The following is a 27,499-nucleotide window of genomic DNA, read 5'->3' on the forward strand; positions in this document are numbered from 1 at the left end:
CCCAGTCTCTGGGCGGGGACAGTTGTCTTGGGAGCACATCTGGGTACTTGAGGATCACAGACTTGTATCTGCTACAGTAGCTTCTCTGTGGTTCTTGAAATGCTCAGAAGCTCTGAAACACAAATGAATGTGATACATTTTTTAAAAATACCAGGGTGTTATCTCTGCCATTGAGACTCTAATGCATCGCTAGACCTTGCAAGCAGGAAGCTTTACAGAGTTTGGTCTGTCTGTGTTAGGTGGTTGCTTGGGGCGAGTGCGACTCCAGCGACGACTGCCCTGAGCACAGCATCGGCCCCTGCTCCTCTGTCCTGGACGTGGGTGGAGCTGTGACGGCCGTCAGCGTCTGCCCGATGCTTAACCCTTCCCGACGGTCAGTCTCTGGGGCTTCATTTTATGTCTTCTTGAAGAAAACCACTTGGTTTCTCAATATATAGCCCTCTTATTTTTTCATCTGTGGGTTCTCTTGGCTTCCAAGTTGCTTTTTTTTTTTTTTTAAATAATGCTAATGTTTCTTGTAAGAACTTCTAAATTGATAAAACTTGCTGATATTTAGAGTGGTGAAATAGATTGGGAGTGTGGCTCAAAGGCTCTTATTTCACCAACTGTAGGACTTTGGTGCCTTCTGCATAATGAATGTCTTCAGTAGAACGAGGGTCCCTGCAGCCCGCCAGGGAAGCACTGGCCCACGGGCCTTGTCAGCAGAGGACAGAGGTGAAACTGTGTGCAGCCTCGACGGAGAGGAGGCTCGCCAAGCACACAGTAGAGCAGTGCACGGTGTCTTGGACCCGCACTTTTAAACAGTCCTTTGTAAACCAGGGACCGTCGGGAGCACTGTGAGGGACTGCTTTAGATTGATGCTGGAGAGCACAGAAATCCGCGCTAAATTAATCCCTGTCTTCCCCCTTTCCCTTAAAAACAGATATGTTGTTGCAGTAGGATTAGAGTGTGGAAAGATTTGTCTATACTCCTGGAAAAAGACTGATCAGGTTCCAGAAGTAAATGACTGGACCCACTGTGTAGAAACAAGTCAAAGGTATTTTCTTCCTATTTTTGCTTCCATCAGATTAGATAGAAATCATGGAGTCTTTAGTAGCACATCTTACGCCATGTTTGCATGGAGAGGCACACGTATCTCTGTTTGTGGTACTTACCCCTCTGTGTTTTGCGGTAGTCTCTTGAAATTGACATTTGTTACTACATTGTACGTGGTTTTTAAAAGTTTCCTTGACCAAATTGCTTGTTTGCCTAATATTGTCTTTACAGACAATGCATTTGACATGAAAGTGATTTTCATAATGATGGGTTTCAAAATTTGACTACAGTAGATTCTTAATAAAATTTGATTCAAAATGTTGGTGATTTTTTGAAATATTATAGATTGTGTTTGGGAGTCAGTTCTGGTGTTTGAACTCTTAAGCTCATATCCTGTAATGGAGCAAACTGTTAAGTGCACCTCAAAACCCCATGACCCATCTCCAGGCACAGTAAGGGCTCCCTGAGCCTTATGCCCTGGGGCCCGGAGAGGTGCATTAATATGAACATCTTGCCCAAGGTCATGCCATTAGAGGTTATATTGAAGACCAGGCTTCTTTCCCTGGGCAGTTTATTAAATCTTTCACTGTCTTTCCTTACCTGGCGTTAAAAATATGAGTGAGAGTCCGTTCAAGTCACAGGAATGTCAAAAGAATCGAATAATGTAGAATATGTTGCAAAGTTGGAATTCTAAAAAAAAAACAATGCATTTAGTAATGTTATCTGAAAAGACTGATTTTAATAGCCATTTCATGAATTCCACTTATCATTAAAGCAAAATTTGACAGAAATGCATTGTCTATTTCTTGCTCTTTTTGGTGGTGTCCTTGGTCAGTAAGATGTTTTCAAGGTTAAAATAAAATCGCTGAAATATTAGTGGTGGTATTTTAAAATCTGTACGTTTTGATATTCAAGTTTTAACTTACTTTTATGTTAGCAACATTAATAGCAAAAGCGCAGTAATTGAATGAGTATGTAGTTGAGCACCCAGTAAAATATCTCATAGTCATAGCATACGTTCATTTCATGATTTCTTTATCTTTGTTTTAGCCAAAGTCATACGCTTGCTATCAAAAAGTTATGCTGGAAGAATTGTAATGGACAGACTGAACAGAATGAAGCAGAAGGCGCTGAATGGTTACACTTTGCAAGTTGTGGTGAGGATCACACTGTGAAGATACACAGAGTTAACAGGTGTGCGCTCTAGTGGACTTAATAACTACAAGCATATACTCGGTGTCATAAAATATTTATCATGTAAATAGATGACTTTTCTTTACCTCATAATTTCGTCGAGTTTCATTTTTAAGTCCTATCGCAGCCATCCTTTTTTGGGCACAGGCCCTTTGAAATCTGGTGAAAGCTACAGACTCTTTTCTAAAAATTTTTGTATATGCACACACCCTCACAACCTTGCCCATCCTTTCAGGGATTCAGACCTGCATCTATGTGTCCCAGTTTGAGAGCCTCTGTTCTTTTTTTCTTCAAGACCAAATTTGCCTAATTCTGTGTTATTCTGGGCCTTCTGTTTTCACATGCTCCTCTTTGGGACATATGATTGTCTATTACTGTCCTCTGAGGGAGGACAGAGAAAATAAAAAGAGATAAAACCCAGATTACTCAACTTTTATTTTAACAGTTTTTGTAAATGAACAGACCACACAAAGTGTTGTCTGGAGCCCTTCCTCTCAGTCCACACCAACCATTCCAGGAATTTGGCAGGTCGTTATGCGTTTGAACTGCAGTCAGTCCTTTCTCTTATAAAAGTGCATGCATTCTTCATGGGAGAGTACAGCCCAGTGGTAGAGCACATGCTTGGCATGCACGAGGTCCAGGGTTCAGTCCCCAGTACCTCCCTTAAAATAAATAAACGTAATTACCCTCCACCCCAATTTAAAAAAAAGGGATACAGATTTTTCTTTCAGGGTTTGATTTAAAACAGGATATCCCAACATTTAAACTGAGAGATGTAGGGGCTGAAAAATAGAGTTCTGCATTTCTGTGAAGTTGCATAAATGAGTCATGGGGGGAAGGATGAAGTCATGAGAGCAAAGATGTCCCCCAGGGAGAGTGAGCAGTGGGAGCAGAGGGGAGAGAAACATGACAGAAAGACAGTGTTGGGTGTGCCCGCTGCAGTCTGGGAGGCAGGCCATGAGAGTTGAGTGCTTGGGGATTGAGTGGAGAGAGGTTAGGAGAGGGTGTGAGAGAGACTGCAAAGTTTCGTGAGAGCAGAGTCTTCCCCGGCCCCGTGGGACCGTGGGGTCACGTGGCGAGTTTCCACATAAATGCATACGGCAGATAATAAACATGATGACGGAAGGGAGGTGAGGGTTTTCTTGGGTGGAGTTTATGCCATTATCTAACATGACATTTTGCTTCCAAAGGAGTTAAGTGACCCTTAGTCCAAATGAAGGTTTTTAGACTAGAAGTATCCAGTATTTCTAGTCCAATAGAAATACAATGTGAGCTGCCTATGTAATTTAAATTTTTCTAGTAATCCACATAAAGTAAAAAGAAAGAGATGTACTTTATTTTAATGACATATTTCTTTTAACCCAGTATATCCTAAATAGTATCATTTTAAAATAGTCAGTATAAAAAATTACCGAGATATTTTACCTTTTTTGGTGTATAAAATATTTGCACACTATCAACCAAGTGCATTTTACACCTTGGGTCCATCTCAGTTTGGACTAGCCACATCTCAGGTGCTCAGCAGCCTCACGTGGACAGTGCAATTCTAGGCTGTCGACTCTGCGTAAACTTGTCTTACACCCTCAGAGGTGTGTGTGCGTGTGTGTGTGCATGTGCAAGCATATGTGCTCGTGTGTCAGTGTGTATGCACCAAGGAGTGAGCACCTGAGCCTCCCAGCCTCAGAGACCAGGATGCCATGAAGTGTGATGACTTTGTTTCTCAGCTGAAGGATCTGAATCTTCCCACTGGCACGCAGCCATTCAGCTCCCTGTGGGATTCCAGGGCAGATTCAGTGCACTGATGGTCCTTCAGAGCCTTTGTCAGGACAGAACTCAACCCTCTAAGGGCTCCTGAAAGCAGGCCCAGCCTTGGAAAGATCAAGTTCGTGGTTGGTTATTGTTTTGCCCGTTGTAAATAGTTTTCCCACGTTGTCCTGAAGCATCTCCCTCAGTAATCACCTGTGTAATTCCATTCAGTAAGCGTTCCCATGACCTGCTGTACCTTTGGGCAGTATATTGTACTTCACACACATACATTGTGATTTTACCAGGATGGTCTTAATCTGCTAAAGGAGAGCACTCTGAACCGTACTGCAGTCATTCATAACATCTAAAACAAACAGGCAGTCTTGGAACTTTGCCCCAGAGGAGCTGAAGAGTCTATCAGAATCCCCATCCTGCCCTTCCCTGCTTTCCTTGATAATTTCATTTCTCTGCCCGATTCACAGCATTAACGTTCAGACTGATGCCAAGAGCCAGCGTAAGCAGTTGCTGTCTTCTGACCTGTAGGACTTTCCTAGGTGGAGGAGGGGGGATGGGGTTGTGTTCCCAGGACATGTTTACCTTGGACATCAAGGAGCCTAATCACTGTCTTCCCAGCAGCCTCAGAGGAAGCAGAGGTGGTTACCGATTCCAGAGAGAGACTGTGGGAATTGGAGGGAGGCTGTGCCTATTAAGGAATAAAATGAAGGGACAGAATTGTTCTCTGTCTTAGAGATTGTGGCCACCATAGAAGATCCTGGGTTGTCTGTAAGAAGAATGCAAGGTCTTCTACCCACTTTTGTGCAAATTTTATGCTTCTCAAGGCAGTCTGGGTGAGGGTTGGAACCTGGATGTAAGGAATAAGAAGTGTGTTTGGACCCTGGCTCACAGTAGCTGTAACTGTGGGTAAGTTTTCCCCCTCATCTCTGTAAGTAGAGATAATATTAATGGGACCAGTCCGACCTCGATTCTGCTCTGAAAGAAAACAAAATTTTTTTCTGGCTTATTGCAAGATAGAAGTTCTCTGTCTCAAAAGGAGTCAAGGTAGGCAGACCAGGTTGAGCTGGGGGACTTCTCCGTGTGACCAGGGGACCTGGGCTCTCTGCCCCCACCCTCAGTGTGTGGTGTCCTCACTATCCTGGCTGGCTGCTTGGCCTCCTGCTGTAATCTTTGCATTCCAGCCAGCGGGAAGGAGGAAAGCATAAGAAAAGGCTTGCCTCTAACTTTAAGAAAGCTTGGAAGTTCATAGGGTTCTACTTAATCTCTGTGGCCAGTTTGATCTTGTAGCCATACCTCAAAAGAGGCTGGGAAATGAAATCTTTTCTTGCAGGTCGTCATGTGCTTAGCTGAGAACTGAGATTGCTTTATTCTGGAAGAAAGAACAAATGTCAGTTTCATGTCATAAAAAGTGTCATTTCATAAAACCTCAAGGGTTGTTTGGAGGATTGAGTGAGCCAATGCATGAAAAACACTCACCCAAGGCCTGGATGTGGTAAGACACTAGTGATTGGTAACTGTTACTATTGGGGTGAAGTGAAGCTCAGCTCATCTCAGCTGCATAGGGCCTTTATTAATCCCCCTCATTTCAAGTATTCTTTCTCTGAATTCATAGTATTTTATTCTCATTTTCTTTTGTTACTTCCTGTCTTTTATTAGTGTATGTCTTAAGCTGTATCAGTTAGATGCTTTCTTCAGTAAGAAAGTTTGTCTCAAGAAGATACAGGGAATTATTAGCTCACATAACTGAAAAATGTTCAGTGGTAGGACAAAGCCCAAAGCCCAGGTGTAGTGTGTCTGGGGCAGTTTCCTTTTCTCGAATTCTCTCAGCTCTGCCCTCTCCACGGGTCAGTCTTCCTCTAAGACTGCCCCCTTGTGGCTACGAGATGGAGGAAAGGAGCCCTCGAGGCTACAGATCCTCTTGCTCATTCATATCAAAAAGAATAACCCTTTAAACATGAGGTCCCTAGCTTTCCTCTGACTGGGCCATCCTGAACTAACCACAGTGGGCAGAGGAAACCAGCATTGAGTGGCTGGGGCCTGCCCATCTGATGTAGCAAGAGCGTGAGGTTACCTCGCCTGGAGGTGGAGGGAGGTGGGTCCCATTAGGACCGCATGGTTGCTGTACATGGGGGAGATTTTCCGAAGCAAAATCAGAGGGGCAGTGGGTCCTGGGTAGGTAACCAGTGAAAGCCAGGTATACAGGCCTACCAACGCCCGAGCATCAGGGCATCAGATTTGTTTTCTTCAGCACGTGACACAGTGTGTCCAGCACAATGTGCTGTCAGGTATTCGCTGCATTCAGGAATAAGTTTGATAACTCTGGCTGGAGGAGGAAACATCCTGTAGTGTAATCTGCTGGTCAGTGAATAGAATGATTGGTATCAGATCCTTCCCCTGTCTTTGGTGGCATAAAGAGGGAGGGGACAAAGAGCAGGAAGGAGATGTTAACACAGAAGCAACAAGAAAAGGGGATCTTGGCTCAGCCTGCCCTTGAATGAACAGAGAGAAGCTGGGCCCCCAGGAAGATCCCTGCTCTGGGCCCACCCACCCTCTCACTGCCTAGTGCTGGCGGGATTGTGTTGTTGTGAATATAATGGAGACTTGTTCCCAAATCTACCATGATTTGGATCTGCCCTTTAGCTTATATTTGCAGAAAATGTCTCCTGTCTCTACAGGGGAGGGAGCTTCCTGGGGTTTTCTGATCTTTCTTTCCACTGCTCTCAAGTTGTTTCCACCAGAGCTTCCACCCTGCCAGGCTTTGGGGAGGTACCTGCTCCCCTGCTGACTGTCTTCCTGCTTCCTGCTGTGCTAGCCCTCTTCTGATTCCCCAGTTCCGGACAGTAGGCTCTGGGTCAGTAGGCTCTCATGGTTAGGGAGGTATGCATTTCACAGCAGGAAACACTGATTTCACTGTCCAAACCAGGTTCAGCCTCCTCTGAAATACCCACCTCCATTCCAACTACTTGGCAGGAAATGTGTTTTTCACTGGAGGTACTGGGGGTTGAACTCAGGACCTTTGTGCATGCTAAGATAACCAAGATGCTCGCTTAGGTCGCTGCCTGCCATCTAACCAGCAAGTTCAATAACCTGATTATTCCTTGTTCTAACTGACTGTTCAGCCTTAGTTACCTCCTCTGCCTCTCCTCCCATCTCTGACGGTACCTTCTCATTAGTCAGTGGCATGGAGGCAGATGATGCTTAAATGTCACTGTCCCCAGGGCTCTGACTTCTTTCCCTGAACACTCCAGAGCTCCTGGGGTGACCTCTCCACGAGGCCCTCCCGTGAGTTTTGTCTCCAACCAACTGTCCCTTCCAGAGCACTGGGCCCAAATTTCCACTTAGACATCCTGAACTGAGCTCCGTTTTGGCTCCCTGTGCCCCGTCCTCCCTGCATCCACCCAATCTCCCGAGCCAGTCCTCCCTCAGGCCCCATTTGTCCCCGAATTCCATCACTTCTGCACCATCTCGGCCTCAGATCAGGACCTCATGGCTCCTCATCAGGACGCCTGCCCTCCCTCTGGCTGCATTGCTGCCTGTACCCTCCCCACACCTGAGCTTTTCCTCAGTGCTGCCTGGGTCTCAGACACACTTCTTCCTGTCCCTTCGGGACCCCATCCAGGCTCCTTTCCGTTGCGGGGTCTGACCCACTCTCTTGCCTCACTCCCCATCTCCACTCCTCATCCCCACACCATAGCCTGTGCTCCAGCCTCATTGAAGGTCCTGCCTTTGGAGTTTTTTGAGCCTTTCTGCACCTCCAGGCCATTGCATTGGGAATGCTGCCCTCCCTCCCCCACCTTCTCCTCCAGGATCCTCTGAAGTCCTAGGCAGGGGAGGCTCAACAGCTTGAAGGAAGGGCCTTCTCCAGCACTGCAGCATGGAGGGGCGATCTGACTGCAGGCCCATCTTTTGCATTGTCCTGGGGGCCTCTTAGCCCAGAGGCTGCCTCATGGACTGTTGTCTTCCCAGCACCTACCACGTTCCTAGCAGGGAGCAGCACCCCAGTGAACACTGAATGAGTGTCCCTGCTGAAGCCCGTTTTCATCTTCAGTAATTCAGCCTGGACGGTTGCAAAAGGTTGTAGCTGGTTTCCCTGCCCCCAGTTCCACCACCCCAATCAGACTAGTCATGGCCATTGGACAGTTTGGCCATTTAAATCCCCTCCTGGGGCACTTTCTTGCTCAAAAATCTTCAGAATGAAATTCCAGTCCCCTAGTCTGACTTAAAGCCTTTCAAAACCTGCCCCCAAACCTGCCCCACCTCCTTCCTCAACCACCACAGACTCTTAGAGGCACTCACCGAACTGTTACCAAGTGAGTGAATGAACGAATAATACATGAATGAATGTCTTATGTGCAGTGGAGATCTTGAGAATGGAGCCCATTGCCAGGAAACACATCATCCCGAGGACAGAACCAGGCTCCGCGAGCTGGACCAGGGGCAAAGCCTCACCAAGGGGATGGGTTTTAAGTACAAAATCAGGGCTCTATCCTGGTTACCTAGGCTGCTCTAGGCACATATTGTTCATGGTTCTTGGTGAGAAAGGGGTCGGGAGGGGCCAGTGAAGAGTTGTTTCACTACAAAGCTGTAAACTTTGGGTACGAAGGCTGGCTGCCTGGGGCCTCAGCATAGGCCACCAGCCCAGGCTCTTCCGAGGCTCTAGGGCCAGCAGCTGGACCAGGAAGGAGTGGCAGGCCTGTAGCACCGGACCGGGAGTTCCTTGAGTGATGAACACGTGTAAGACATTCGCTGATGGGGGCTGGAGGGTCTGTTTCAGGCAGGGGAAGAGCAAGCACTCTTGATTTCTGGCAGGAGAGGCCCAGGGAATCTTGGTGAAATGCCCCTGGAAGTGCCAGTTAGAGACAGACGCTCCCTCCCTCATCCTCCCTTCTTCCCTGTGGCCCAGGTCACAGCTGTTGTCCTTTGGACTCCTGGTTGGAAGCAGCTCCTGTCTCTCTTCTCTGGGGCACTCAGCCCCATTGTCTGTGTCATTTCCCTACGTGGCTGTAGGCTCAGGATCTTCACAACCTCCTGAGCGTAACAAAGCCCTGGGCAGAGCCAGGGGCTTAAAGATACTTCTTGATTAAATGGTAGTTCAGTGGTTTTTTAATGACCTTAATAGTTCTACACTGTACATCAAAGGACACAGTCAACAGAGTGGAAAGTCATCCTACAGAATGGGAGAAAATACTGCAAATCGTATATATCTGATGACGGGTTAACATCCAGACTGTATAAAGAACTCCTCCGACTCAGCAACAGCAGCAGCAACAATTTTTGTTACAAAAAAAAAAAAGGGGCAAATGACTTGAATAGGCAGTTCTCCATAGAGGATGTACAGATGGCCAACAAGCACATGAAAACATGCTCAATCCTTAGGGAAACTCAAATCACCACCACAGTGAGAGGCCACTTCACATCCAGGAGGATGGCTAGCATAAGAACAAAAGCCAAATCAAACCAAACAAAACCAGAAGATAAGTACTGGTGAGAATATGGAGAAATTGGAGCCCTTGTGCGCTGTTGGTGAGAATGTAAAATGGTGCAGCCACTGTGGAAAACAATATGGCAATTCCTCAGAAATTAAGCATAGAAGTGCCATATGATCCAGCAATCCCACTTCTGGCTACATGTCCAAAAGAACTGGAAGCAGAGTCTCAAAGAGATACTCATACACCCATGTTCATAGCATTATGTACGATAGCCAAGAGGTAGAATATTCCAAGTGTCCATCGACAGGTGAATGGGTCAACAAAATGTGGTGTATACATATGATGGAGCAGCCTTTCTTAAAAAGGAAGGAAAGTCTGAACACATGCTGCCACGTGGACATTATGCTAAGTGAAATAAGCTAGTCACAAAAAGACATACTGTATGATTCCTCTTACATGAGGTTCCTGAAGTAGCCAAATTCCTAGATGCAGAAAATAAAACAGTGGTTGCCAGGGCCTGGGGGCAGGGGGAGGGAGTTGTTATTTAATGGGTATAGAGTTTCAGTTTTGCAAGAAAAAAGAGTTCTGGAGATTGTTTGCACAACAAGGTGAATATACTTGACACTACTGAACTGTGCACTTAAAGATCTCTACGACGGTAAATTTTATGTATATTTTAACAATTAAAAAAATTTTTTTTAATTTCTGACTTGGCCCATTCAGATTGCTCCCTAGGCAAGTTTGTCCTAATGTAGCAGCAACCCCCACCACTCTCCCAAATTAGAGATGGGGAAACAGAGGTGCTGAGGACCACAGTGGTTTGCACCAGAGAGATGACTGAACAGCTTTAACTGGAGACTGACTTCCCAGGTGCTGGCTTGTCCATCTTCTAGCTGTGTGCCCTTGAGCAAGCCACTCTGCTGCTCTCTGCCTCAGCTTCCCCACCTATAAAGGCCACCTCATAGATCTGTTTATTTGTTGAATAATTAGTACAGGTAAGAGGATAACACCTGCCCAGTGCAGTGCCTGCTCCTGTTAGTATTGTTACCAGAAGTCACATTTAGAGGAGGGAGTGTAGTGGAGCAGGGCCAAGATGCCCAAGGTTCCTGCTCCAAGTATGGACATGCAGCAGGGAGGTGGGATGGATGGTGATGCTGAGGATGAAATCCATTCATCAATACATTCATTTCTTCCAGAACAAGTATGCATCCTTGTAAGTGCCTGGGGATTCTGCAGGGAGTTAGATGAGACAGGGCAGTCTTCGGGCAGAGGCCACCCGAACAAGGGGGAGCTGGGGTAGCGGCTCTATCCGCTGTATCGCTGCAGCCCCAGTACCGTGCAGCTCCAGGACCGACGCCTCTGGGCAGGGCCACACCAAGCTCCCCAGGAGCGTCTTTGTTGGATCTGGTGTTGGGGGCTGGGCCAGGAGGGGCAGGGCTGTGCGCGGCCCTCCCGTGGCTCTCACGGTGGGCCACCAGGGATGCGGAAACCCCGGGGTGCTTTTTATACAGGCAAAGGCTGGGCAAGGGGAGGGAGGGCAGTGCTGCACCCATCCTCATGCATCCTAAGGAGCCTGCAGCCCACACACTGGGCGACTGTGGGCCTGGTGAGCTTGTGGCTTGGGTGCCCTTCCCAGCTTCTTCCACCGCGGCATGCTTGGAGAGCCAGTGGTTCATTCCTGGGCCCCCACATTTGGGTACCCAACCTGACACGCATCTGGGTCCTCACCTAAGCCCCCAGCTCAGAGGGTTCCACACAACTTCCCCCTCCCCTCAACTGGGTTCCACCCCTGCACTTTTCCTGAGCTTCCAGTGCCTGGTCCCTTTTCACTCCATCCGTGAAGCGGGCCCGCACCTGCCCGCCCGCTTCCGAGCTCGCACTCACTCCGCACTTCCCGCACATGAGTTGGGCCCAGTGCCTGAGACAATGGTGCCCCGGGACAGAACCGCTCTACCCCCAGCACCCTAGAGGCAAGCCGGAGGGGAGCAAAGAAGATGCTTTTGCCGGGGTCCCACGCTAGATACCCGAGCCCGACGGTGCGTACCTGCCGAGAACTTATTAACCAACCTCATAGATCCCGTCTTTTCCCTCTTCCACCTTTTGCTTAGCAGCATTCCCAGAAGCGCCGGGCACACGCCCTACTAAGGACTGGCAACACGGGGAGTGTCCTTGCAAACTCTTCATCCCCCACACTAGGGTCCCTCCACGGAAAATGAGGGTCTCGGGCGCTGCACTGGGCTCGGGCTAGGGAGAGTCCAGCGTGGGGGGGAACGCCAGGTTCCAGGATGCCCAGCAGGAAAAAGGGATTCGTTACTTCTTCCACAAGCTTCTCCCTGAGACTGAAGATAACTGAGAACTTGGTGTTCCGAGTGTCTGGGGGCATCTCAGTGGACTGCGTGGGAAAGCAATTAAGAGACAACCACCACGGGCACCCCTCCCCACACCCCTAGGTGGGAGAAGGGTAGGAAGAAGTGGAATTCCGCCAGTCAGCGCTCCCGGGGCAAGCCGAGCCCGCCGGGAAAGGCGCCCCCCCCGGCAGGGACCCGGAGACACTGGCCGGCTGGGAGGCGCGGCCGGGGCGTGGTGGGGGCGGAGCCGCGGCGGGCTGGCCTCGGCGTTTCCCCCGCGCGACCGGCCTGGACGGCGCCGCGGGCGGGCCTGGGTCATGGCCGGCGGGGCCGCGCAGCCAGGGGCCGAGCTGCTCGCCTTCGCGGGGTTCCTGGACTCGAGCCCGCAGCCTCTCGCGTATGGGTACGGCCGACGGAGCCTGAGGGAGCTGCGGGCGCGCGAATTCAGCCGCCTGGCAGGTGAGACCGGCGGGGGCATCTGCGCGGACCTGGCCGGGCGGCTGTCGGGGCACACGGTTTCTAGAACCGACGTGAAAGGAGCTTTTGCTCCAGGTGGGAGCGGCGTAACCTCACTGGGGATGTATTTTGAATCGAAAGACCTGCAGGGAATGCGTCCACGCGCCGCCTTGGTGGACGCGGCCCCCCGAGGTCCCACCTGGAGCCCCTGCGGCCCCAAGATTTCTTGCTCCTTAGACTTCCCAGTGGTGGTCCTTCTCCACCAGTCTCCGCCCTCCGCGAATAGAGCTTGAGATTCTTCTTGCCTTCGTTTGCCACGAGACTCCCGACTCTAAAGGTCCAACTGTAGCCGGGGTTGCAAAATGCAGGAATGCCCGGCGGCCTTGACTGCTCGGGTGCTCGCTCGGGGACAGGAGCTTTGCAAGGCGGCCAGCGCGCGGGGTTGGGACCGCGACTTGCGGGCGCGCGGGGTGGAGAGCGAGGGACTGCGGCCACTGGGCCGGGACCTCCCAAGGCTGAGCTCCAGACTGCTCTGGGATCGCTCCCAGTGGCTTTTATTTTCGAAGTCTGCTTTTCCTCACTCGTGCGGTCGGACTTCCAAGACTATGTTGAATAGGAGTGGTGATAGTGGGCAGCCTTGTCTTGTCCCAGATTTTAGTCGGAAGCTTTCGAGTTTTTCACCGTTGAGTACTATGCTGGCTGTAGGTTTGTCATATATAGCTTTTATTATGTTGAGATATGTTCCCTCTATCACTCGTGCAGTCGGAACACCACCTCAGAACTCCTGCTCGCTGGGGGACCTGAAGAATTAGCAAACCGTACAGTTTGAACTCTAAGTACAGGGCGAACCTGTAAATTGGAATTGGTGAGGACCGGGATCACATTGTGCCTTCGAGTTCCGCAAGGCGGAACAGGCAGGTTCAACTGGAAATCAAGTTCCAGGTGGCCTGTGGTCCTCCCAGCCCGTGGCAAACTCGTGGCCCCGCATGGGATCGGGCTGAGACTCACCCTTCTGCCAGGCATTACTGTGAGGGGCTTCGTCAAGCCTTAGAGAGGCGTGCTGGTTGAAACGGGCGGGGCCCGGGGTAAGTGGGCAGCTCGTGCGCCCCCAGGCACTGAGATTTGAGGTGTATTTATTCTGTCTTGGTGAACAGCTGGTGCTGATTCCCTGCTTGTGGCAGAACAGCAACCATGATTTGCCTTTGAGGAATCAGGTAGCTGATTTCATCTCTTTGGGTCATTTCCTCATGTTTTGGAATGTTACTGTTTTTTCTCTTTGGGGGCTTAAAGAGCTCTGGCCTCCTCCTTCAGTGCCCCTCCCCTTCAGTGTCCCCTGTCTGTACTTAAGTAAGGAAGCTCAGGGAGGAGGCAGGAGCCCTTCTGGCGGCCTCTTTTTACTCCCTCCTTGTTTTTCAGAGCCACCCATTCACCTGCTGGAGACAGCGACTCCTTCTTCTGCTCCCACATCCTTTCTCTTTCTGTCTCTGTCTCTCCCCATCTCTCCTTCTCTCTCTAAAACTTTTTAGTTATGGAAATTTCCTACCCACAGAAATAGAGACAATGATAGAATGAGCACCTACAGGTGCAGCGGCATGAGAAAGCTGCCCCATTCTTTTGAAGCAAATCCCAGGGGCTTTTATTGTTCAGTAGGTAATTATTTCAGCATCACGCCTCCTTAATCCACTAGTCCCTTCCAGCTCTGATCCGTCACACCCTTCATCCTTCACACCCTTCATCCCTCAACCCTGGGAAAGTTCTAGATCCTTCTTTGTTTCATTCTTGTCTCTCAGAGAACAGCGCCCTTTCTATCAAATGTAGAGTTTAGATGTGATAGCCAGGATCCCAGGCTGGCTTTCAGTGCCTGTTTAACGTCTGCTGAATTTGTGGTAATGTTTTTGTGCATTGACTGTCTGTCTGTCTGTCTGTCTGTCTGTGTGTGTGTGTATGTATGTATGTATGTATGTATGTATCTATCTATCTATCTATCTATCTATCTATCTATCTATCAACTATCTGGTACAATTTCCCAGCATTTTGTCTACATTATGGTTGAAGTAGACTTTTGTGGACTAAACTTACCCTTCCCACCACAGGAAGTCTTAGAACACATCCCCCTTTTTTTTTTCACATAGAAACAAATGAACCAGAGAGAGGGCAGGGAAAAACAACTAAACCAAACCAAAATAACAGAAGCTTCACCTCTATTTCCTTCTCCTGACCCCACCCCCCTCCACCCCATAGTTTTCCTGCAGATTTGAGAATTTGGTTAATTAAATGCTTAACCTGTAAGTGCTGAAATATCTTGCCTAACCAACTGGGTGGGAATGTCCTTGTTTTGGTGGAGGGAGCCTATTGATTACACAGATGTGGTTCAAGTGGGTCTTGAAGCCTCACGGTGCTGATTGATGGCCACTCGCTCACGTGGAACCAAGAACTGAAGATGTGTGAATCAGAAGAGACCCTGGAATTTCCTTTCTTGAAGACCTAATGCCAGTTGGTTTGGGGTTGTTTGCCTGCTTCTTCTAATAATAACTAAGCCTTGTGGAGTGTTTACTGTGCACCAGGCACTGGACCAGGCACTGTCATATACCAACTCATTTAGCCCTTACCCTGCTTGCAGAGCAGTGGAGCAGGATTCAGCCCAGGTTGGTTGACTTGGGTTCTGCACTGTTAACCACTATGCTGGCTGACCTTCTAATAAGATCAGGTCTCTAGCTGACCTAACATGGCTGCCTTGTTTTACAAAGTTAACTACTGGATCAAAGGTCGAAGCAGCCTTCTCCGAAATGGCTTCCTGCAGAGGACTGGTGCTCCCCAGCAGCAGGTTTCACATGGACACTGTGGCTCCCCAGGAGCACATCCCTGATGCATGGGTGTACAAAAGCCTTTCTTTTGCCGTGGTTCCTTTGTATTTTGGAATCTTCAGTAAATGAGAATATTATTTTAAAACTAATTTTTTGGACTAGGTGATATATTTACCTGGTACCAAATTCAAAAGGTGCCAAAGGAGGACAAAAAATGGCCGAGGAGCCCCTCTCTCACTCCAAGCTGCAGCCATGGTGGCCACCCCAGTGTCAGCTGCTGCCTTTCGTGTCTTGTGTGCCTTCCTAGTGGATGTCTATATTTATGTGTGTGTATATGGGTTTTTTTTTAAAACAAAATTAAGCCACAACATTTCTTTTATTTAACTTTTTGAGGGGTAGGTAAATTTATTTATTTATTTATTTAAGTGGTGGTACTGAGGATTGAACCCAGGACCTCATGCATGCTAAGTGTGCACTCTGCCACTGAGCTATACCCTCCCCTGCCTTTAATTTTATTTTGTTATTGAAATGTAGTTGATTTACAGTGTTACTTTCAGGTGTACAGCAAAGTGATTCAGTTATACATGTACATACAAATAGATATGTATTTTTCAGATTCTTTTCCATTATATCTTATTATAAGAAATTGCATATAATTCCCTGTGCTGTACAGTAGGTCCTTGTTGGAGCCATGACATTTCTCATCACCTGGAGTAGTTTATATTTATTTTATTTTTGTCACTATCATACCAGCTTCTATTTTGTCTGCTATTACGTCCCAAACACTTAGAACAGTGCCTGGAACGTAGTAAGTGCTCAATAAATATTTCTTGAATATAAAAACACTCAAAAAGTAGGAATAAAGAGAAATTTAATTAACCTGATAAAGGCCATCTACAAAAGGCTACAGCTAACATCCTACTTAATGGGGAAAGAATGAAAACTTTACTGTTAAGATCAGGACCAAACCAAGGATGTCTGTCCTCACCACTTCTATTCAATATTGTGCTAGAGGTTCTAGCCAGTATAACTGTGCAAGAAAATGAAACAAAAGGCATCCAGATTAGAAAAGAAGAAGTAAAACATCTCTACTTGCTGAGAGCATGATCTTATATATAGAAAATCCTAAAAAAAAATCTATACACAAAACTATTAGAATTAAAAAATGAGTTTGGTGGGAGGGAAATAGCTCAGTGGTAGAGCTGCATGCTTAGCATGCATGAGGTCCTGGGTTCAATCCCCAGTACCTCCATTAAAAAAGAAAAAAGAAAAAAACAAGTTCAGCAAAATTGTAGGATACAAGATCAGTATACAAACATCAATTCAATTTCTATACAGTATCAACAAACACTATGAAAGTGAAATAGAGGAAATAAATCCCAAAGCATCAAGAATAAGATACACAGGAATAAATTTATCAAAAGAAGTGCAAGACTTACGTGCTGAAAACTACAAAACATCACTGAAAGAAATAAAAGAAGACCTAAATAAATGGAAAGACATCCTGTATTCATGGATTGAAAGACTTAATATACGTTAAGAAGGCAATACTTCCCAAACTGACCTACAGATTCAATGCAATTCCTGTCAAAATCCCAGGTACTTTTTTGACAAGTTAATTCTAAAATTCATATAGAAATGCAAGGAACCCAGAATACCCAAAGCAACCTTGAAAAAGAATGAAGTTGAAGGACTCAACACTTTCCATAAAAGTAAGATTTACATAAAGTTGCAGTAATCAAGACCATTTGTTATTGGCAGAAGGATAGAAACCTAGATCAGTGGAGTAGAATTGTAAGTCCAGAAATAGACCCATACATCTATAGTCAATTTACTTTCAACAGGATGCCAAGACTACTCAATAAGAAATAGTCTCTTAAATGGTGTATCCACACACAAAAGACTGACATTCGACCCCTACCTCAACAATGTATTCAAAAATTAACTCAAAATGAGTCAAAGACATAAACATAAGAGCTAAAAGTATAAAAGTCTTAGAAGAAAGCATACATATAAATTGCCAGGACATTGGATTAGGCAGTGGTTTCTTATGACACCAAAAATACAAACAACAATAAAACAAAAATAGACAAATGGGACTTTATCAAAATTTCAAAAAATTATTTTTTAATGGATAACCAACCAAACGGGAGAAAACATATGTCCACACAAAAACTAGTACACAAATATTCATAGCAGTATTACTTATAATAGGCAAAAATGGAAACAACCCAAATATTCATCAGCAGATGACTAGATAAACGAAATGTGGCACATCCATATAATGGAATATTATTCAGTCATAAAAAAGAATGAAGTTCTGATACATGCTACAAAATGGATGCACCTTGGAATTATTATGGTAAGTGAAAGAAAGCAGACACAAAAGACCACATATTATATGATTCCCTTTATATGCAATATCCAGAATAGGCAGATCTATAGAGACAGAAAGTAGATTAGTGATTGCCAGGGTCTAGGGCTGGGTGGATTGGGGAATTGAGTGGCAATGGGAATGGAGTCTCTTTTGGGGATGAATGAAATGTTCTAAAATTAGATACTGGTAATGGTTGCACAACTTTGTGAATATACTAAAACCACAAAATTGTACATTTTAAAAGGGTGAAGTTTATGATAATGTGAATTAATCTCAATAAAGATGTTATAAAACAAATGAAAAAGCCATCCTGCACAAAACAAAACAAAAATATTTGTTAAGTGCATGCATGAAAGAACAAATGAATCTATTCACATTGTATGTCTGTGAGATGTATCTGAGTTTGTTCCATGTTAGTACTTACAAAGTGCTAGATGGGTGTACATAAATTCTTTGTTCTAAATACATATTGATGGATATTTAAGACATTTCCAAACTTTTGCTGTTGCAGACAGTGCTGCACTGAATAGCTTGGTTGACAGGCCATTTCACAATATATAGGATAGATTCCTAGAAGATGAATTTCTAGGTCAAAGAATTTGCATTTTAAAGCATGAGCTATTGCTAAACTGTTGTCCATAAAGAAGTTGTACCAATTTACCCTCCTACCAGCGGGCCTGTGTCTCCATGCCCTCACCTGCACGGTGAGTTACCCAACCTTTTGATCTGGGGCGATCGGATTAATAAGGCTTGGTAGCACACTGTCATCTCAATTTGTCTTTCTCTGTTTATGAGACTGGAAAGATTGTTTTCATTCCTAGTAATCTCCGAAGCTGTCAAAGCTGTGCTAGGATCGAAGACTGTGGAACTCACTATGGGAAAGTAGAATCAGGGCTGGACAGTCAGGGAGTCTTCACAGAAACTCCAAAATAGGGTGTGAGTCATAACATGAAATAGCTTTGCTGTCATTAATCATGAGCATCTGTTGGGCCCCTCCTCTGTGAGGGCTGCTTTTCCTGGTTCCGAAGATTAATCAGGAAGGCTCTCAGGGATTGAAAGGTCATTAACAGTTGGAAGTGCAGTCCTTCATGGTTTATGCCTACACTTGGATGAAGAGGTGCATAGCAAGAGGCTGCAAGAAATCAGTGGCCTGGTATTATGCCTAAACGCAACAAATGGACTCTGGTCAGGCTCACACAAACCAGATGTAGGTAAAATGAGTGGAATAGCGCTGAAAAATAACCACAGCTTTCTTTTGTGTTTTCTTTTAGGAACTGTCTACCTTGACCATGCAGGAGCCACGTTATTCCCCCAGAGCCAGCTTACAAACTTCACTAAAGATCTCATGGAAAATGTTTATGGTAACGAAAAACACTAACTGATTTTTGCATTGGACATTAGGCAGCTACCTTCAGCTGATACTTCTATGCTTAATAAATGTCAGGTTAAGACAGGGATTGTGCTGAACACACAAAGTTAAGTGAGCCCCAGGAGAGAGGGGGTCAGGCAAGGACCCGGAGTGACTCCCTGTAGCACATATGCTGCTGGGATGGGAGGAACTGTTCAGGGACACACAGGTTACTTCCAGAAGAAGGGGTCAGTGTCAGGAAGGGCACAGGGGTACAAAGGTGCTGTGTTTGGTGGTGCGGTGACCCTCTGGGGCTGGCATCGTGCAGAGGGTGGGGCGGCAGGAGGAACATTCACTCACTCATTCATTCACTCTCTCTCTATTTGTTTGTTTATTTATTTATTTATTTATTTATTTATAAATTGAAGTATAGTCAGTTACAATGTGTTGACTTCTGGTGTATAGCATAATGTTTCAATCATACATATATATACATATATTTGTTTTCATATTCTTTTTCATTGTAGGTTACTACAAGATATTGAATATAGTTCCCTGTGCTGTACAGAAGAAATTTGTTTCTTTTATCTATTTTATATATAGTAGTTAATCTCTGCAAATCTTGAACTCCCTGTTTATCCCTTCTGGCCCTCTTTCCCCCTGTAACCATAAGTTTGTTTACTATGTTTGTGAGTCTGTTTCTGTGTTGTAGCTGCATTCATTAGTGTCTTCTTTTTTCTTTTCTTTTCTATTTTAGATTCCACATATATGGTATTTTTCTTTCTCTTTCTGGTTTACTTCACTTAGAATGATGATCTCCAGATCCATCTATGTTGCTGCAAATGGCATTACTTTATTCTTTTTTATGGCTGAGTAGTATTCCATTGTATAAATATACCACAACTTTATCCAGTCCTTTGTTGATGGACATTTAGGTTGCTTCCATGTCTTGGCTATTGAATATAGTGCTGCAGTGAACATTGGGGTGCAGGTATCTATTTATTTATTTTTATTTATTTATTTTATTTTGTCTTTTTTTGGACAGGGGAGGTAATTAGGTTTAAATGGAGGTACTGGGTATTGAACCCAGGACCTTGTGCATGCTAAGCACACAGTCTACCACTGAGCTATATTCTCCCTGCCCTGCTGAGTCCATATATTTTTATTAAGTCACTCTGGTGTCAGGAGCATGGCACTGCAATGGGAACAAAGTAAAACATAGTCCCTGCCTTCATGGATTATGGTCTAGTCAAGACAAGACCTTAATCAAGTGATCTCCAAACAAATGTGTAAAAATGTAAAGTAGGGTAAGATGTAAAAGTAAAATGTAAAAAAAGTAAATTATCATCTGAGCAAAAGTCTGTGACCAAAAGGCCCTGGGCACCGTGGGGATCTGTATCAAAAGAGGATTGGTGATTGGCAGTGTGAGTGTCAGGGAAACTTCTTCAGCAAGGGGTTGGATGCTGGAGGATGAGCAGGAATTCACTTGGGAAAAAGGAGGAGACGGCATTTCGGGCAGATGGAACAGCATGAGCCAACACCCTGCAGTGGTTCCAGGAAGCAGCCCTGGAACACAGGGAGGGGAGGAGAGCGGTGGAGGTATGGATGGAGAGCCAGGTAGGGGCATTGGAGATGCTCCAGAGAGTTTGATCTTTATTCTAGCAACAATGGGCAGTCACCGAGGGCATCAGTCAGCATAGTGTGATCAGGAGATAACCTTGGAAAGGGAGTTTGGAATAATAGTAGCAGCAGCTGTAGCCGTGCTAATGAGACTAGCGATACCTAACGCGTCCTGGGCCCTCCCGCACTTTAGGTGCTGCTCCAGGTGCTTTACCTGTATCCTCTCCATCCTGGTGACAAGCTAAGATACAGCTTCTGTCATCTCATAAGCTATGGTACAGGTTCTGTTATCACTTGTGCTTTATGGGTCCCAGAAAGGGTATGTGACTAACCAGACGTCACACAGTCAGGAAGCGCTGAAGTTGGGGAGCCAGGGGTGGGGGGCAGTCTCCAGGCAGTGTGGCTCCAGAGCACAATCCCTTAGCCCCCACCAGACTGCTTTGCTTCACAATGGTCCTGCAATGCCACACTAAGTTTCCTGTAGCCAGCAGAGATTTAAATCTGGGGCACAGTCTCCAGGGAGAGACTTTATCTTGATTTTAATCCGTGATTTGCAAAGAGACCTGCCATTCTTCTTTAACCTGTAAGAGTCCTAACCGTGGGGAAGGTGCTGGCCTGAGAGGTGACGGAATCGAGACTGCAGGTGGTCCTAACGATGCGGGACTAAAAGCCAAGGTGATGAAAGGCAGTGGGGATAAGTATCCAATCCCACAGGTTACTAGCTGCGACGGGAAAGAAAGGTTGGTAGCTTCAATGGCCAGATCTCCAGTGTGACCCTATGGTGTGGTGCGAGAAGAAAAAACAAACAAACAAAAAACCCTAAAATAGAAAAGCCCAAGACTGCCTTAAATGTGCACGTGTGGTCCTGCACCTGATCGGACCCTGCAGGCCAGGCCCTTGGAAAACTCCATATACACGCCTGGGTGTGTATTTTGAGGGAGATAATGATGCTCTGGGACACATACAGGGGGGACACCAGGAGGGGAGAAACACTCAAAATTGACAAAGGGTGAAATTGGGTGAGTCTTTGGCCTTGAGAATGGGGGCCTAGGGGGAGACATGATGGCCCCCTGCACGTGTTTTGAGAAGGAGGCAGGAGTGGTGCCAGTAGCAGGGGTGGGAACGCAGGCAACAGATAGGGACTTAAACTAAGTGACATTCATGGCTGGGTCTCATGGGTAGGGGAAAGGGCAGCCTCCTGAGGTTGTGTGCTTGGCCCCCGGGAATCAGTGAACAGGGCTGGGCAGGCCACCTAGTGGGAAACTTGTAGGAAAGGTTCTTGCAATGGCCTGGCTGCCTCCGAGCTGATTTCCATCTCCAAAATGCACCTCCCAGATTCCCTCTTGTGAGGCAACGCTTTTACTTTAACAGCTTTATAAAGTTATATTGTACATATAAAACTCACCTATTTCAAGTGTACAATTAAGTGATTCTGAATAACATTACCAAGTGGTACCATCACCACTATAAATCATTCAGAACACGCTCATTCTCCAAGTCAGTTTTCTGATGCCCACCTCCCTACTCCCACAACCCCTCCCCACCGGGCACTGAACCCCCGAACCCCCGGCAACCACTAATCCACTACTTTCTGTATCCCTGCACAATTGCTTTTGCTGGACATTTCATATAAATGGACTCATACAATAGATGACCTCTTGTGTCTGGTGTCTTTTACTTAATTTTTGGGGGGTTCAATTGTGACATGGCCAGTAGTTTGCCCCTTTTTATAGCCACATAATTTTCGGTTGTTTTGTCTATCTGTTTGTTTCCCTGTTTTGTGTTTCCGTATTTTTATATCTGTTCACCAGCTGATGGACATTTATGCCGTTCCCAGAATTTGGCTTTACAAATAAAGCTAATGTGAACATGCATGTACATGAATCTTTGTGTGGGCATATGTTTTCATTTCTCAAGAGTATATAGGAGTGAAACTGCTGGGTCGTATGATTTTTTTTTTTTTTTTGGCTTACATTTTGAGAAACTGAAGGAGAGGGATTTGGAGGAATACAAAAGGAGAGACCGCAAGTAGTGACTCAACGGCTCTGTCTTTGTAACCTGCCAGGTAATCCTCACAGCCAGAACATCAGCAGCAAGCTCACCCACGACACGGTGGAGCAGGTGCGCTACAGGTGAGCAGCAGGGGCGCCAGCCTGGGAGGGCGCCTGTGGGTGGATGGACTTCCTGCCTCCTGCCTGCATCCCACAGAAGTTTTGAATTATTTTCAGGAAGACCCAGAACCATGACAGTGAGGGACAGCTGTTGTGTGTGGCTCTGGGCTGGTGCCAGAGTTCCTGGGGCCAGAATGACGAGGAGTGACCCAGGTTCCTAAATCTTGTTTTCAGGGAGAAGAAAAACAATTTCTCTGTTTTTTTTTCCCCCTTTCATGTTTCATGTTTAGACATCTTGTTTTTTCAGTTTCCCCCCCTTTAACTAATATTTGCATATAACAAATTTGTTAGTTTTTGGCCAATAATTTCTAGGCGGTACCTAAAGGTGCTTGAATCAATACAATTTCAAATTATTTCCAATCTGAAAGTGATACTCTCTTGCTATAGGGTTGCCGATGTTAAAGGCAACATGGAACAAGTCGATGACTTAAAACTTACTATGATAGAGCCAGACAGTGGACCAAGAAGGGAGTATTTTCAACTGAGTTTAAGGTAGCTGTGGATTTTAGTCTTATCCACTTGAGATGGAGATTTGGGAGGCTGGGTGATTTTGCCAGTGTGAACCTGTTTGCCTCCTCTTCCCACAACTTCCGCTGCCCCTGCCGGAACCTCACAATTGTGGCAAAGCCTATCCGGTTTTTCCCTAGGTATTAAGGTAGAGCGACGTCGTAGTGGAAAACCAGCTACCTCCAAGCATTGACACTGGAGGGAGACCAAGGAGTTGCCTAATGCTGTGCTTCTTCCAGGATCCTGGCGCACTTCCACACCTCCCCGGAGGACTACACTGTGATTTTCACAGCCGGGAGCACGGCTGCTCTTAAACTGGTGGCAGAAGCTTTCCCGTGGGTGTCCCCAGGCCCAGAGAGCAGCGGGAGTTGGTTCTGTTACCTCACCGACAGTCACACCTCCGTGGTGGGCATGAGGAAGATCACTGCGGCCATGAATGTCACTTCCATCCCAATCAGGCCTGAGGACATGTGGTCGGTGGAGAAACAGGATGCTGCTGCCGCTGGCAACCAGGACTGCCAGCCTCCGCATCTTTTCTGCTACCCGGCTCAGAGTAACTTTTCCGGAACTAGATACCCCCTGTCCTGGATAGAAGAGGTCAAGTCCGGGCACACACGCCCCATGAGCGTGCCTGGGAAGTGGTTCGTGCTGCTGGATGCGGCTGCCTACGTGGGCACCTCGCCTCTAGACCTGTCGGTTCACCAGGCCGACTTTGTCCCCATCTCCTTCTACAAGATCTTTGGGTTCCCCACTGGCCTGGGAGCTCTGCTGGTGAATAATCGTTCGGCTCCTCTGCTGAGGAAAACCTACTTTGGAGGAGGCACGGCCGCTGCGTACCTTGCAGGAGACGATTTCTATATCCCAAGAGAGTCGGTGGCTGAAAGGTAACCTGGGGATGTGAGTGGCGGCCAGAAGTCAGCAAGGCTGGGGTCTGGCTTGTGCCACCTGTAAGACTGTGTAAGGGGCCAGAACCGCGCTGGCTGGCAGGGCTCGGATCTGGGAGGCAGAGGTGGTCTGGAGCTGCCATAGGTGACTGTGGTCTCTGCCCTACATGTGGGCGTCACAGCTGTGGGAGGACAGGGGCCTGCAGATAAGGGCTGCGGGCAAAATAGGGGAAGGCCTTCCAGGGAGTCAGGAGGGTGGGCACCACCCTTTGCTCAGAGCACTGGCAAGAGGGGGGCATCAATTAAAGCAGTGATTTTAAAAAGACAGCACCCTTAGTAGAAAGAAACAAATAGCAATAAATAACAACAACAAAAACCACAATATTAACAGGGGTGCCTTGAAAACAACAACCAGCAGCCTGTGTCCTCTCGGTAGCAGCAGCGTTTCCAGAAGGAAGCCACTCAAAATTCCGAGTAACGAGACAGCAAGATAGGGTTTACCAGAAAATTCATTAAACAGGCACATGTCACTTCCCACAAATTGCAGCTAAGCAGTGCTATATCTTGAGACTATAGAGAGCCGCCTCGGACTTGTGGGCAAGTACAGTTCCTTAAAAAAAAAACACAACTTTGCAAACTTGTTCAAGGGAAAAATCATAGCAACTAAACTAACTGGAAATGTAAGGCCATTTCCAAAAAGAGACCAGAATCCTCAGTGTGCAGCTGGGGCAGACGTGCCCGGTGTGCCTGGTTTTTTGCTAAATCACAGGCTTATTCAATGATCAGGTTTCAAGCGTCAGTGCAGCAATCGACTCCAAGAATTATTTCACCTACAAAAGCGGAAAGAGTGGAAGGAACTTGATCGAGGTACTGAGAATTGCAATGAAAGAGAGGCATGAAACTTGATCTGTTTCTCCTTTTAATCTGTTTGAATAATATATAAACAAGAAAACTTGAAGTAAAGTTTCATATTCATGGGGAAAAAAAAGACGGCACCATTTGGGACAAGTGTGCACGCGCGTTGACAGCATAGCTGGTTTTCAGCAGCTGGAATCAGCTCAGCTTGGTGTTTAGTCAGCGAGAATAATCGTTTAAACCAGAGGCTACCAGGCTTGCAGGGCACTGCTAACAGCGGCTGCTGTGAGCCCCCCTGGGAGTTAACAGAGAAAGTTTGTGGGCAGGCAGCTCCTTGCCTGGGTTTCTTGGTACCTTTGTCTTCCTCAGGGTGCAGGGGCGGGCGGTGTGGCTCAAGCCCGGAATCTCCCGGATGGCGGTGGCTGGGACCCGTGTGCTTGAATGTATGAGGGTGAGAGTGGCAGCTGACCAGGGTTCCGCTGGGTCCACCAGCAGGGGCACTGCGGTGTTGGGACGGAGCTAGTCACCCAGCTGGTGCCTGAGAAGGCCCCGGAGCCTGGATGAGGAGGTGGGTCAGATCCCCTAGAGACCAGGGGCCTGCAGTGGGGGGGCATGGCCTCGGAAGTAGAGGCCTAGGTCCAGAGTGTAGAGCCCAGAGCCAGACCCCTGGGGAGCGAATCCTGGCCCCGGGGCACACTGGCTGTGGGAACAGGGCCGTGTGACTTGACCTCTGCTCCTCATGTTTTTCCTCTCAAGTGAGCCTCTAAAAGGCTACAGCTCTTCAGAGCTAATATAGGTGAAGCACCAAGACCGAGCTGGCATCAGCACACGATGTGGCTACCTGATATCTCTTTTATTTAGGGCTTCTCCGTAGCTGGGGGATTCTAAAACAGGAATGCCATGTAAAACCTTTGGAATCAAAGTGTGATAAAGCAGCACGTAGTATAACCAAGTGAGAAAAGAATGACAGGTGCATCGTACACATTAAAGGCAGCGCCAAACGACAACCCAAACTTTTTTTAGCCAATAGGGACTCCTGAACACCCAGAGCAGTGCAGCTCACTGCAGGCGGGGCGTGGGTGGGCTGGGCTGGACCAGACCTCTTTCCTTCAATTTGGGTGAATTGCCTTATAGCAGATACTGCACCAAGATTCCCAGAAAGCTGAATGTATTTATTTACCATTAGAAGCCTCGTTTTTTTTTTTTTTTCTTATGAACCGAGACCTAGAACTCAGACTAGAGATTTAATACCCAACCAAATGTTTCTCGAACATGTACCTGGACCACATTCTTAATGTTTTCTATTTTATAACCCAATGAGAGACAACACTTGATGGAAACAAAAACACCTCCCTTTTCTCCTAAGAGTTTATTAATTATTGATCAATAAATATTTATTATTGATCAATTAATAACCTAAGCTGTTAATGGCTAATAATGTTTAACTTATTAAAGAGTAATTATTTACTTGTTTACTAGCAATCAATTAATGATGAATTGATTCATTATCGATTCATGATTAATTCTGTATGTCTATTAATTACCATTAGTTTTATAAGGAAATTAACATTGCAGTAGTGATTTTTTGAGCAACTCTTATCCCTAGAGTATTAAGATGCAAAACGTGATATTTCCACTGAAAGCTTCAGCTGTCCTCAGGCTGCTGTGTGTCACCATCCTTTATCCAGATGCTTGCTGGAATCTTCTCACTGTCACCCAGCCTTCCTCCTCGCTAGTGCAGCAGCCAGAGGTGTCTTATCAAAACCTAGGCCCCATCCTGTCCCTCCTCTCTGCACAGAGCCCTCTGGCCACTTGTCCCACCCAGGGGGCATTCTCTGACTTGCTCTCCTACACTCTCCGCCCTGCTCACTTGCTCTCGGCCCCTCTGACCTCTCTGCTGTTCCCCCTCCACCTGTACCCTCTCCCTGGAATGCAGTTTCCCCCGGAAACTGTGAGCTTAGCTGTTTCAAAACTGAGCGGTTTCCCTCGCCCCCTTACGTCCACTCCATCTCTGCTCGAATGATCTCCCTCGGAGAGGACGTCCCCCGACCTCTCCTCTAAAGCAGCCGCCAGCCCTCCTGCTTGGGCAGCTTCCTTGCAGTTGTCACCACCTGGCTCGCTGCTTAATTGGCTTCTCTGCATGTTTGCTGTTTGTTGCTCCTTGTATCTGTGCCCACAGGAGGATGGAAGCCCCGTGAAGGCGCAGGGCTTCTACCTGTCATGTTCGCTGCTGTATTCTTAGCACCCAGCACAGTGCCCGGCATGCGGTGCACAGACAATAAAGATTTGATGAATATTTTGCCTACATGAATTATAAAATGCAAACATAATGAACACCTTGATAACCAGGAAGGTACACCTCTGCTGTACTGACAGCCTTGTAATTTTTACCAAAGCCTGTGGTTCTGTAGACTTTGGAATCATAGACTCTTGTTAAGAACTTCATGGCTGCCCGACTGGTCTCACTGAATTGATGCCCTGTCAGAGGTGTTCTCTTGGGGTCAAGGGCAGCATTTCAATGGCCCACAGCGCTTGCGGTTTATTGGCAAGTCCAGAGTCTTCCAATGTGGTGACTGTCTTTTATCGCCACTGCCAGCTGATCCTGAGAAACCTGCAGAGCAGGTCAGGGCCAGAGGCAGCCCGCATGTGTCTTGGGGTGCACAGCCCTCTGTCCCGAGGGGAGGAGGCGAGGGCAGTGTCGTCTAAGGCA

General features: G+C 46.8%; 2 protein-coding genes across 6 annotated transcripts in view; both read left to right on the forward strand.

The window, feature by feature from the left end:
• The window catches only part of ELP2 (elongator acetyltransferase complex subunit 2), a 32,281-nt gene extending 29,632 nt beyond the window's left edge, over positions 1–2,649 (forward strand). The window contains exons 20-22 of the mRNA XM_006183405.2: positions 240–373; positions 923–1,036; positions 2,086–2,649. Coding sequence (XP_006183467.1) covers positions 240–373; positions 923–1,036; positions 2,086–2,242 — 405 coding nt within the window. The 3' untranslated portion in view covers positions 2,243–2,649. The remainder of the gene's footprint in view (positions 1–239; positions 374–922; positions 1,037–2,085) is intronic.
• Positions 2,650–12,029: 9,380 nt separating this feature from the next.
• Positions 12,030–27,499, forward strand: part of MOCOS (molybdenum cofactor sulfurase) — a 46,611-nt gene continuing 31,141 nt past the window's right edge. For 2 of the 5 annotated variants that reach the window (XM_032467254.1, XM_032467255.1), the window contains exons 1-4: positions 12,031–12,226; positions 18,676–18,765; positions 22,438–22,504; positions 23,290–23,934. In XM_032467254.1, the coding sequence (XP_032323145.1) occupies positions 12,085–12,226; positions 18,676–18,765; positions 22,438–22,504; positions 23,290–23,934 (944 nt within the window). In that variant the 5' untranslated portion in view covers positions 12,031–12,084. Of the gene's footprint in view, positions 12,227–18,675; positions 18,766–22,437; positions 22,505–23,289; positions 23,935–27,499 lie in introns of all 5 variants that reach the window. The other 3 variants (XR_004314927.1, XM_032467252.1, XM_032467253.1) reach the window with 3 other exon arrangements.

This window comes from Camelus ferus, chromosome 24 (assembly GCF_009834535.1).
Source record: "Camelus ferus isolate YT-003-E chromosome 24, BCGSAC_Cfer_1.0, whole genome shotgun sequence".
Taxonomy (NCBI): domain Eukaryota; kingdom Metazoa; phylum Chordata; class Mammalia; order Artiodactyla; family Camelidae; genus Camelus; species Camelus ferus.